The sequence below is a fragment of the Chinchilla lanigera genome, unplaced genomic scaffold (assembly GCF_000276665.1).
Source record: "Chinchilla lanigera isolate Chin_1 unplaced genomic scaffold, ChiLan1.0 scaffold00052, whole genome shotgun sequence".
Classification (NCBI taxonomy): Eukaryota; Metazoa; Chordata; class Mammalia; order Rodentia; family Chinchillidae; genus Chinchilla; species Chinchilla lanigera.
The window spans coordinates 14,786,972-14,800,068 of NW_004955453.1; the positions used below are offsets into that span (position 1 = coordinate 14,786,972).

Sequence of the window (13,097 nt, forward strand, 5' to 3'; positions counted from 1 at the left end):
TGCAGCACATACAGAAAGCCCCTGGAAACCTCACTTCTCTACCTTTTCCCCATCCCACCTAAGTACCCAAATGTACCCTTGTACCTCCCCTTCTTCCCCGACAATGACAGACCATACAGGAGTCAAATTGGAGAGAGAAGCTCTATTTACACCAGGGGGATAAGGAGGAGCAGTCCAGTGGGGACTCAGGCTGTGTAGTATTCTCTGAAGAGTCAGTACAGTCTTGGGTCAAGTCTCCTTGCCCAACCTTTACCTGGGGAGCTTTGATCCTTGATTTATCCTTCCCTTGGCTCTGGGCTTTGAGGAAGTTAGGAGTGGAAAGAATAATACTTATGTGGGTTTCTGTGCTCCAACCCCCTCTCTAGGTTTCCAGCTGCAATCTGCCTTCACACCAGAGTTGATGGAAGAGATTAATCGTGGGTCTGAGTATGGGATTGAGCATATAGCAATGGGAAGGAGGAGCTCCAGCATAGTGTGCACAAAGATGAAGGGCAGGAAAGATACCAAAAGGCTTCTAAAAACAAAAAACGAGAAGAGAGAAAAGGTGAAAGTCCTAGATTTGCTTGTTAGGAAGGGAAAGGTAATTTCATGCCTGGTAATGCACAATCTTAAGTTTTTTACCACCTCCATTTGCTCTCTTGGGAGCAATTCTTCCAGGTTTTTCTCACTATCTAAAGCCAGAACCCACCCTCACAAAGTACCCACCTCAGGATTCAGTCTCCAAGTCTTCCTGGATAGAGATGTACACAAAGATGGATGCTGGATGGAGGCTGATGCCATCCCTGGAGAGCAGGTGTATGTGGCGGTAACCTGGAAAGAGGCAAAAGGACAGTCTTACATAGCCAGAGCTGGCATGTTGGCCAGGGGTCCAAGAACCATCTCACCTTGCTGCATGCAGGTCCATGGCAGAGTGAACTGGCCAATGAATTCATTGCGAGATTTCCAGTCATAATCCTTTACCACAAAACGCAGCATAGTGAGTTCAGGCACCAGGACCCGGAAGGACAGAGTCTGTCCCCAGTATGGATTGAACCCTAAGATGGGAGTAAGAAGGAACAAAGGAACAGTCACTGACTGTCTTCTGCAACTGCCCACACTGAGTTGTTTTTACTGTGTTCTCACTTAATCTGGATGGTAATCAGTATTTCACAGGTGAGGAAAGAGGCTCAAAATGTGTAAACAGCTTTCCCAAGTCAGGGGCTAGGATTCTTTGTAATGTGCCACACCGCCTCCCTTGAGAGTGGAGGGATGAGCAGTGATGTGAACAATACTAAATCGAGGTCAGGACAGAAGGGAGTCATGCTCCTACCACCTCCTTCCCTAGCACTACGCAGTCTCTCACCGTTGTTCTCCACATAGTTGGTCTCTTGCCGGGCTGTGTCTGCATGGATGCCAAAGATCTCTACTTTCACCAGTGGGTCCACAATGCACTTCTCCTTGGTGTTCACCTTGGGGAGCTGCTGACCACTGATCACCTGCAACCAGGTCACTGGAACCTTATGAGTTCCTGCTCAGCCCAGCCCCCACTCAGCTTTCACCCCAGGAGAGAAGACACAGGACCTTGCACACTCACTTTCTGGTTTGCAAAACTAATCATCCATGAATCATATTTGAACATTCAATCTGCAGTTTTAAATGTAACAGGTAGAAATTAATGAGGTTTGAAAGTAGGCATACAAATGACAGCATAGCCTCTTACTATGTGCCAGGAGTTGCAGGCACTTGATCTAGTTGCTTCAATCTTCACAACGCTGGAAGGTAGGCAGTAGTATTACCCCCATTTTGCAGGTGAATACACAGGTACAGAGAAGCTAAGGAACTTGTCCAGTGTTACACAACTGGGTAGATGTGAAGCTTGGCAACTGGCTCTGAAGTCTGATAGTGCTGCTAACAACTAGCCTATCCTGCCTCTCAGGAATTTTCAGCCAGTCACACTCTTGCTGGGCCTAGCTGCCTCTTCCCCCACTTTGATTCCAGCCACCTCAGGTCCTTCCCATCAGTTTCTCTTCCCATCATACCTGGACTAACAGGATCTGAGCCTTATAAGGACTGATAGGCCTTTCAGGATTGAAGGAAGTCTGGGCGTCACGCAGAAAATCTGGCTTCAGCACGTAGCCACAGACACCATTCTGGCGGAAGAGCCCATCACAAATGTCCATTTCAAGCCCTGCAGTCTGCATATTCATAGCCACTGGGGATCCCAGGAGAAAAAGGCAAAATTCACATTGGGGGCCTTCCACCCCGTCTCCATAGATAGAATCTCTGTCACCCTAGTACTCGTTAAAGCATTCCCTGGTCCTGCTTCTACTAAGGAACTTCTCTTCCACCAGTAATGTCCACCCCAGCCCCTCCCTGTTCCTGTAGCCTGCGCACCCATCTGGCAGCCTGCATTCCAGAGCTCCTGAGGATTGTAGTTGGATGAGTCTGTCCTCAGACCGCTGGGATACACTCGGCTCAACTGCCAGGTATTGTGCTGCACAAACTCATTGCCTGTAAAAGGTGTAGGGATGGAGATGGAAGTGGGGCAGATCCTCCCACTTCCTCTGCCCCGAAGGAGCCTGCCCACTCATTCACTCCTCCCTGACAGCTGAGGCTGGTTCCAGAAAGCTTCACTGTGCTACTCTGCTCCAGCCAGCCCATCTCCCCCAGCTTTCCTCCACCTACTGCCTACTGTCCATTATTCCCCACTCCTCTCTCTCTGCCTCCTCTGAGGAGTTTCTTAGCTTCTTCATTCCTCCCTAGCTCTCTTGTCTTCTTTCTTGGAACTTACCTTCCTGCCCATCAGGTATGAGCCTATCCAACCCACTTCCCTCCCTCTCCGTCCATTTTGGTCCTGACCAGCCTCCTTGACAAGGTTCCTGGCCTTGCTTTCAGAGAAGGATGATGTCTCATAGAAGTGATAGTTCTCCCTTGAGTGAGAGAAGGTGTGGAATGGGACAGACTTCAAGTAGACAACCAGGGCAGAGAGGGCTGGACACAAGATGGGCTTGAGTTTCTGGAGGAGAAAGTAAAGAAGATAGAACTGAGTCTTCAGCAGTCTTTGAGGGAAGAAGCCAGCAGCCATCCAACCTGAGCCTCTGCCCACTGCCTCCCCATTGCATTCTCCCTCCTGCCTCACCTTCAAAGGCAAGAGAAGCAACCCAGGATCGGGAATAGGATCCTGGGTCATAATCTGACAACAGATAGGCGGACAAAACAGCGGGCACTTCACAACCTGGGGATGGGAATGGGAATAAAGGCATTCTTTTTTCTTTCTTTTTTCTTTTTTTGGGGTGTGTGTGCTTTTTTGAGATAGTATTTCACTATGCAGTTCAAGCTGGCCTTGAACTCACCTTGTAGCCTAGGCTGACTTCAAACTCACAGTGATCCTCCTGCCTCTGCCTCCCGAATGCTGGGATTACAGGTGTGTGCCACCACACCCAGCAAGGCATTCTGCATATCATGCTGGGATTGGTTTCAGCTTCTGAGCCTGGAGGGTCTGCTCTATGTTACATCTTGGGTAACAGGTATTTACATTAGTTTTAAACAGAAATATCATCCTCCCTACTTCTTTTTCTTTTCTTCTCTTTTTGTGGGTGGGGGTTGATACTTTGTTTTGGTTTGGTTTTTTTGAGACAGGGTCTTGCTATGTAGTTCAGGCTACATAGCAAGAACTATGTAGACCAGGCTTGAACTATGTAGACCAGAATGGCCTTAAGCTCCCAGCAATCCTCCTATCTCAGTCTCCTGAGTGCTGGGATTATAGGCTTACTTCTCTTTTAGAATAAATGAAGAATAACCTTTGTCAAAATGTTCATGAATCCAGACAGATACATCAAAGTATACAAATGGTCACAGAATTCACACTTGGAAAGCTATGAGAATCCCAGGGTAATATATTTGGATTTGTCTTCTGAATTCCCATTTCCAACCCTGGACATAGCAGCAGGTTAAACACCAGAGAGAATGATATATGCTAGAAGTCAGCTGAGTGAGCCAAGCAACTGCACAGGAGAGACAATGCAGACTTCAAACCTGGATTGTAGAGGTCTAAACAATGGCACCCCTTCTCCCTCAGCCTTCCCCCCATAGGGAGATAGACCATGCTGGCACAGCCTTCTCAGAGGCTCAGTTTCCCCACTTCAAACTTCTCTCCTTTTCATGTCTGGCTATTTGTGGCCCTTCCTCAAACTCAGATTTCACCGTTTCCAAGAAAGCCCACTATGGTTGAGGTCACAGCAGTTATTTTAGTAACCCCTATTTAGGCAATGTGACAGTGCTACACATACACTCAGTGGTTTTCAAACTAGCCTTTAAAGAGACTTCTACATGTACAAAGATGTGTCCAGTCACCTAGGGGATCCAGCAGAGCCAAATGAGTGCTCCAATTAGAATGGTTCTGCATTTACCTATTTTGTTTACTGAGCTTTCATACAAAATTGGGTTAGGAAGAAAGAAGGAAATCAAAAGAAACAAGGATTTCATGGCCCAAAGAAGTCAGAAAGCCACTGCGATATATCTATAAACAGCAATATATACAATGATGCCATACATGCATTCTTGTGCCTCTTTTTATTAGAAGGAAGGTTCATTTTTCTCCTTGGCCCTCTACTTTGCCTGGTTTTAGTCTCATCACAGACCAGCCTTCAGCTTTGCTACATGCTGACCAAATGCCATGGCAGGAAGATGGCTCCTGCCCTACCTTCTTTTTGTCCTTACTCCGAAGGAACGGCTCCTGCTCCTGCTCCTGCTCCTGCTCCTGTTCCTGTGGCTCAGGCTCAGGCTCCAGCTCTGACCCCTGCTGTAGCTCCAGGTCACACTCTGGCTCCTCCTCTTCATCCTCATCCTCAACATCCTCCTCAAGTGTTTCTAACTTCTTCCCTTTCAGCAGGATCTTCCCTCGAAGTTGCTAGGGGACAAAAATGAAGGGACCTGTCGGTCAGCTCTGAGGCTATCCCAGAGATCCTGCAGATCTCATCACTCCAAAGGCGAGGAAAAAAGTGAGTGGTCAGAAGTTCCCCAGGAAGAGATCGATTGCTTGGTACATAACCAAGCAATTGGAATTCCCTCATTGTTAAGCAAACTTACATTATCTATATGGAAAAAAATAAACAATAGGCCCCTACCTCACATTTGACATACTAAAAACTCCTTTAAGTATTTATATATGTACAGCTGGGCATGGTGGCACATGCCTGTAGTCCCAGCACTTGGGAGGCTGAGGCAGCAGGTTCACCACAAGTTCAAGGCCAGCCCGGGCTCTATAGTTAGTTCAAGGACAGCCTATACTACATAGCAAGACCCTATCTCTAAATAAATAATAAATAAATAAATAAATAAATAAATAAATAAATAAATAAGAAAATAGCCCTTAGAAAGGTGATATGAAAACTGAATCCCAAAAATAAAAAAAAGTTGAAGACTTGACTACATAAAGCTTAAAAATTTCTATAAGGTGAAAGATGCTAAAAACACAAAAGCAAAAGTAGACTGCAAAAAAAAATTTCCCAAGACAGGCATGTGATTCACACCTGTAATCCCAGCACTGTAGCAGACTGAGACAGGAGGATCGCAAATTCAAGCCCACTCTGGGCAATATAATAACTTAGCAAGACCCTGTCTCAAAATAAAAAAGGGCTGGAGATATAGCTGAGTGTGAAGACGCTGGATTCAATCCCCAGTACCTTTCCCTCAAAAAAGCATTAGTATCTTTAACATTTAACATCAGTTGAGCACAGTGGTACACACTTGTAATCCCAACATTCAGGAGGCTAAAGCAGAGGATCAGAAGCAAGTTCAAAGCCAGTTTGGGCTACATAACTAGTCTGAGGTTAGGTCTGGACCACATAGCAAGGTCCTGTCTTAAAAAAACAACAACAGGGGCTGGGGATTTAGCTCAGCGGCAAAGCGCCTGCCTAGCAAGCACAAGGTCGTGAGTTCAGTTCCTGGTACCGGAAAAAAACCAAAAAAAAAAAAAAAACAACAACAACAACAAAAAAAAATTGAATATCGGGGGCTGGGGATTTTGCTCAGCAGCACAGCGCCTGCCTGGCAAGCGCAAAGTCGTGAGTTTGATTCCCAGTACCGGAAAAAGACAAAAAAACAACAACAACAAAAAAAAATTGAATATCAATAAAAATGATAAACCCTAATGAAAGTAAATAATAATTCAAAAGAAGAAAACACAGGCTTTTCTAAAGACGTAACTTTTTTTCACTATTTGCCATTATGATTATGAATCATCTCATTCAGAGTTGTTTCTGGTCATTCTCTTCTGTCGGGTAAGAGTATAATTTGGTATTTTTCCCACAGGGCAAATTGGCAATGACAATAAAAAAATGTCAAGATGCAAACACTTTAACCCAGTAATTTTGCTTCTAGGAATCCATTTCAAAGAAAAACTAAATGGACAAAGTTGTATATACAAGTTGAAAATTACAAACAACCTAAATGTCTACCAAATGTTCAAACAGTTGAATAAAGTATGGCCCCTATAAATGAGCCTGGTGGTGCATGATTATGGTGGTGTATGTCTATAGTTCCAGCACTGTGGAGGCTGAAGCAAGAGGATCTCAGCGAGTTCAAGGCCAGCCTGAGCTATCTAATGAGTTCAAGCTAGCCTGACCTGCACAATGAGAACCTGACTCAAAAAAAAAAAAAAAAAGAAAAATACATAAAGCTATTAAAAGAAAAAAATTACACATGAAAAGACACCTATGATATATAAGATATTCATGGAGGATGATCTCATTCATAGTTTTTAAAAAATGTGAATATAAGGCCAGGTATAGTGGCACATGCTTATAGTCCCAGCACTCGGGAGGCTGAAGCAGGAGGACTGCCACAAGTTCTACACCTGCCTGAACTATTTAATGAGTTCAAGGTCAGCCTCAAGTACATAGTGAGACCCTGCCACAAAAAAACAAAACAAAAATGTGAATATAAGCATAGTGTGATGGTACAGGCCTATAATCCCAGAACTCAGGAGGCTGAGGCAGGAGGATCACCATGAGCTTGAGGCCACTCTGTCTCAAATAATATGTGAATATATACACACATGTATTTATATAAGCATTTTTAAAAACCTATTGAAGCCAGGTGTGGTGTGCATGCCTCTAATCCCAGCACCTGGGAGGCTGAGCCAGGAGGATTTCTGTGAATTTGAGATCAGCCTAAACTGCATAGTGAGAGCCTGTCTCAAAACAAACAAACAAAAAACAAACAAAAAAACCTAAAACAACCTATTGATAGGGATTGAGGGTGTAGCTGAGGGGTATAGCATATACTTAGCATGAGTGAGGTTCTGGGTTCTAACCCCAGCATCAAATAAATGTAGAGATAGATAGATAGATAAATTTTTATGGAAGAGGTTGGGATCATGCTGGGGGTGGGACTTCCCTGTCCCCTTATTGTTTGTATGGTTTACACCCACAACAGCTATAAGCTATCATGAAAAAAATTAAGGTAGTTCCATTGAAAGAAAAATATAAAGTATAACAGTTGATTGAAACTTTAGAGAACTATAAATAGAATTCTACCTTCAATTAGATCTTTCAAAATGAAAGTTGTCTCTAGGCATATTAAAGAGCAAGATGGCCCTTGTGAGGACAGAAGAAGGGAACAAGAGGAGCCTGGAGGAGGCAGCCATAGTCAGGGAGGGCAGAAGCCACTGCAGAGCCCAGGTCCCTACCTCCGGCGAGGGCAGCTGTGTGGGAAGCAGCCCATCCAAGGGGGTGCTCAGCAGCTGCTCCCCCAGGATCTCAGTCAGGTGCTGTGCCAGCGTCTGCTGCTGCTCCCAGCTGCAGTGGTTCTCCAGGGACAGGATGAGTGGGTAGTCTGAAGTCTGGTGAGGGAGAAGGGGGAGAATGCACCCACAGTTCTAAACCCCGTAACCTCCTTCTCCAAATGCTTGGCTCCCAGGGCCCCTTAGTTACTCAGTTGAGTACCCTGAGTGCTAAACCCCTCCAACTCTGCTACAGGGCTCAGTGAGGCTTTTGGGGCCTGGGGCCCATACCTTGGTACACTACTCACTACTCACATCTAAAGATCACTCTTGGGATCCCAAATTTCCTACCTGTGCCAATCTGACCCAGGTTCCTCTAAGACCTTTGAGTTTTCAGGCTCATAGTAGGAGGGCCAGGTCATTCCCCCAGTTATGTGTTTGCATTACACCCTCAAACATCAATCTCCAAGTTCCTATTGTCCCTCAGCCCTACTCCCCACTGTTCTGTGTCCTTATCCACTCTCTCCCAGACAGGGAACAGAATATGTTATAAGTAGTAGTTACTAACCCCTAGTAGTTACCTCTCTGACTACTGACTACTAGTAACACACCCAACACTTACTGCTGTAATCCCTTAATACTGTCCAATGCTTTAAACTGTTTATATATGTCATGCCATTTGCAGCATCTTTCCTGCACCCCTTTTACCCTCCAAGACATGAGCCAGTCATTTTCCCTTGGACACTCTCTTACTGGATGCTGTTCCCAACCTTGGACCACTACCTGGAAGGCATACTGTGCTACTGCGGCCACAACATCTTTGAATGGGATTCGAGAGGTCAGGGTGTGTCCATGGTAAACAACAGGTTCCCCGCTAGGTCCATCCCAAACATCCACCTCCACACAGCGGCACCCCCGCTTCAGGGCCCTGTAAGAACAGCAACAGACCAGAAGCAGGGGAGGTCAAGGTATGATCTTCCACCTAGGGACCCTCTCTACGCTCTGGAGGGAACAGTGCTCACCAGTGCTTGCCTATCCAAACCCCTGCAAGCTGATCTCCATGGAAATGTCTTTGTCTACTGAGATCTGGCTGCAGGTCACACTGATCTCCACTCCTACCCTACCCAACTTCCAATCCTCCTAAGCAACACATTGCCTCCTATACTTCTGGTGTTAAGTTTGCATATCCCTATACCAAGTTTGGGATATCAAATGTAGGGATACATTTGGCAAATGTACACCCACACAAGAGGGGGATTGAATCCAGGGCCTCACACATGCTAAGGATGCATTCTACCACTGGGCTACACTCCCAGCTCCTTATTTTCTCAACTAGACTTCCTAAAATGGAAACTTAAAAGTTTCACTTATTCTTTAATAAAAGCTCCACTCATTTTTCTATCCCTTAAAGCTACTAGTTCAGTTGCTAGCACTTACAAAGATCTCTTGACTATTTGATCTAATCTGTGGTTAATCACAATAAAAGCAGCTTCCACTGACACATGGATTAACTCGTTCAGTGTTCACAACAACCCTGAGAGGGAAGACACTATTATCATCCTCATTTCATAGACAGGTAACAAGGCACAAAGAGGTTAATTACTTAGCCCCAGAGCACCTATTGAGGGAGCCAGGATTTGACCCCAGATAGTCTGACTCCAGAACTCATGTTTCTAATCCTCTGTTCTGCGGCCTTCCCTTTAACATGCAATTTATTTATTCAAAATAAATCAGTGAAGGCCTGTGAGTCCAGGGAGTTTCCCAGGTTATGAAAGAGAAGTTCCATTTACCCACAGGGTTTCATTACTATTCTCCCACCGGTCTTCAGTATGTTCTCCAAGTATCTCATGTATCCATGCTCAGCCCCTAATCCCCTATACAATACTCATCAACCCATTATCCACTGACATCCTCCCCTCATTCCCCACATACAGTCCCTTTCATGAGCTGGACCTCTTTTCTACCCCATTGCACCGTATATATCCCTCGACGCTGCTCTGGCCACACAGCTGGTCCCCCACTAGGTAGGTGTTGTGAGAGGAGTTAATGAAGTAGTGACTCAGAGGCTGAGTCATATCCTGGTAGATGGGGAGGCAGGCCGGGTTGAAGATATCGCCATCCTTTGAGCAGAGGTAGCTGAGGAAGCCATCCAGGCTCAGCACATGCCGCAGTTTGCCTAGGGTGTGGAGTGGGGAGCACCAGAGTGAGAAGCTCTAAGTGTGGGGCACCCAGCGCACCCAAAGCCCACCTTCCACCCCATGCCCTCTGGGGCCCTACCTTTCAGATGGTTCCCATTCTTAGCCTCCAGATCCCAAATATTTCCCACCAGTGCCTGTTGTTTCTACCGTGCCCACCCTTGGAGACTGTTAAAGGGAATCAGTAGGATCACTCTTATCCAGAGCTGTCCAACAGGACTCTCTACAATGATGGAAATGTTCTATTGTGCAGTGTTTAATATGGCAGTCTCTAACTACTTGTGGCTATGAGTACTTGAAATGTGACTTGCATCCTGACAGACTACATTTTAAGTGCCACTTGATTCTAGTTGATTTAAATTCAAATTTAAATTTAATTAGTCACATGAAGCCGATTTACCATAAGGGACAGGGCAGTATCCAGTGCAAAGGGCTAAACTTATAGCTGGGAAACTGAAGCCTGGAGAGATTCAAAGTAAGAGAGACTCATTAGTGACATGGCCAAGATACCTATGTTTTCTTTCTTGGGCTGTACAGCTGTGTGACCTAGGGCCTGAGGCTCTTTTCCTACCATCAACACTCACATATGGTATTTTGGGGAGCATTTGTCAGCATCTCCTTAGACTACACTCTTGTTGAAGAAAGGGACTGTTACCTCTTCTTTTATGGTTTGGCTCTAAAATGGCCCCAGAAGTCGGATGTATTCAGCAGCAGGGATTTTGAGGTGATTGGGTCATAGGGGTACTGATGAATTCATTGCCAAATGTGCTATTAGGAGGTGGGGGTCTTTTGGAAAAAGAGATTCAGTGGGAGCATGGCCTAGAAATGTATATTCTTGTCCCTGGATCCTCCCTCCTCTCTCTCTCTGCTTCCTGGCTGCCATGGTTGAGTATCTTTCTCTACTATGCCCTTCCACCATGCCATTTGTGCCTTGCAGCCAGTCAACCATAGACCCAACCCATGTCAAACCATGAGCCAAATAAATCTCTCCTTTAAATTGTGGGTGTCGGATATTTTGTCCTAGTAACAGGAAAGTGACTAATACACTTTCCATAGCCCTCATGCTTCTCAAGGTTGGTTTCATAAAATAACAATGACTAACAGTAATTAGGCACCCGCTCTATGTCAAGGATACTATATGCCACATCTCACTTAATGGGCTCACTAATACAATGTACTATGAGACGTTAGATAATGTGATCCAGGTCACATAAATAGTAGGTGATTCTCAAATAAGAAGCTCACTGATTCTCCAGTGCAAGGACAGAGATCACTAAGAGATGTGGAGACTAAATCTTGTCTCAGACTGTTTTATAGACTGGGCACCTAATTTATTAAAAACAGATTTCTTACAGTTCTGGAAGCCCAAGGTCAAGGGGCATGCATCTGGTGAGGATCATGCTGTGTCATCCCATGGCAGAAGATGAAAGGGAGAGCAAGAGGGAGGAAGGGGACCAAATTTATCCTTTTATCAGGAACTCACTGCCTTGATAACTAAGTCACACCCATAACAGCAGAGCCCTCATGACTTAATCAACTCTTAGAGGTCCCACCTCTCAACCCTTTTGTGTTGGAGTTGGGTACGGGGGCACATTCCTGTAACCCCACCATTTGGGAGGCTGAGGCAGGAGGCCAGCCTGGGCTACACAGTGAATTGAAGGCCAGCCTGAACTACATAGTGAGCCCTTGTCTCAAAAAAAAATTGAACTGTCAACACTTTTGTGTTGGAGGTTAAATTCCCAACACATGCAGTCTGGACAATATATTCAAGACATAACAAATGTAATTGATGTATATTGGATCTTGCACTGGAAACAGCAACTCTTAACCCTCTGATATACTCCAATTTATCTTCTGACATTATTGCTTTAGAGCCCCAATTCTTCTTTTAACACCCTCATAAACCAAGGCATTGTGCATTCTAGCCAAGTGTTCTGCCTCTGAGCTACATCCACAGCCACTAACACTTTCTGTTTGACTCTAAATTCCACAAGGGCAGTGCCTTGTCTGACCCAGGTGCTATTGTATCTCTGGTGCTCAGGACAGATGACATTGTAGTTACTCAATAAACATTAGCTGAAGCAGTGAGTGGATGAATGGATGAATGGACGAATGGATGAATGAATGAATGAATGGATGGATGAAATGAAGTAGGAGTTGAGATTCAGGAAACCTGGGTCCTTTGCCCAGCTCTCAACCATCCCATGTTATCTTTATTTTCAAGAGAGTTATTACTTAAAAGATGACCTAGGCCAGGCGTGGTGGCGTACACCTGTAATCCCAGCACTCGGAAGGCTGTGGCAGAAGGATCTCTGTGAGTTTGAGGCCAGCCTGGGCTATAAAGTGAGTTCTAGGCCAGCCTGAACTGCATAGTGAGACCCTGTCTCAAAAAAAAAGAGATGACTTAGAGTTGAATTCCAATTCCTTCCTCATTAGTTGTTATGTTTGGACAAATCCTTTACTTTTTCTCAAGCTCAATTTTTCTATTTTATACAACTAAGAGAATCCTTTTTGGGGGGCATGGTTCATTTGAGATAGAATATCCCTGTGTAATTAGGCGGGTCTTGAACTTCCATAGTAGCCCAAGCTGGCCTCAAATTTGCTACAATCCTTTTGCCTCAGCTTCCCAAATGCTGGGATTAGAGATGTGTGCCATTACACCTGGCTAAGAGATCCTTTTTATTTTTTGGTACTGGGAATCAAACTCAGGACCTTGCACTTGCCAGGCAGGCACTGTGCTGCTCGCTGAGCTTTATGGCCCAAAGAGACCCATTTTAACAGGTCATTGGAAGGATTTGAAGAGAAAAAGCATATAGAGATATTAATGCATAATGATATACTTAAAAAGGGTCAATAAAGATTATTGCTGTTCATCTGAGTATTAAGTATTCTTTAATTAAGTATTCTTTAATTTAAGTAATTAATTAAGTAATTTAATTAAGTATTCCTTAATTTAAGTATTCTTACCTTAAATTTTAAAAAGCACAAGCTATTTGGTTCTATTAAATGTGTTTCCACAAGTTGTTGATATATAAAAGTTTAAGACTGCTTCCTTTATAAAGCAACTAAGAGTTTAAATTCTAATATATATTGGTGAGGAGGTAATATGCTATTTTTGACAACCCTTAGGCTGTAACTACTTATTAGATCCTTCTTACATATCTCTGTCTTCCTGAGAAACCACTTTGAAGATACCACCA

General features: G+C 44.6%; 1 protein-coding gene across 12 annotated transcripts in view; it reads right to left on the reverse strand.

Annotated features, from left to right (window-relative positions):
- The window catches only part of Plcd4 (phospholipase C, delta 4), a 37,754-nt gene that overhangs the window by 11,853 nt on the left and 12,804 nt on the right, over positions 1-13,097 (reverse strand). For 5 of the 12 annotated variants that reach the window (XM_013519914.1, XM_013519916.1, XM_013519921.1 and 2 more), the window contains 11 exons: positions 9,656-9,878; positions 8,486-8,630; positions 7,670-7,822; positions 4,682-4,888; positions 2,839-3,214; positions 2,374-2,490; positions 2,019-2,191; positions 1,343-1,475; positions 885-1,034; positions 706-810; positions 123-514 (listed from right to left, as the gene is read on the reverse strand). In XM_013519914.1, coding sequence (XP_013375368.1) covers positions 707-810; positions 885-1,034; positions 1,343-1,475; positions 2,019-2,191; positions 2,374-2,490; positions 2,839-3,214; positions 4,682-4,888; positions 7,670-7,822; positions 8,486-8,630; positions 9,656-9,878 — 1,781 coding nt within the window. In that variant the 3' untranslated portion in view covers positions 123-514; position 706. Of the gene's footprint in view, positions 1-122; positions 515-705; positions 811-884; positions 1,035-1,342; positions 1,476-2,018; positions 2,192-2,373; positions 2,491-2,838; positions 3,215-4,681; positions 4,889-7,669; positions 7,823-8,485; positions 8,631-9,655; positions 9,879-13,097 lie in introns of those variants that run through there. The other 7 variants (XM_013519922.1, XM_013519917.1, XM_013519920.1 and 4 more) reach the window with 7 other exon arrangements.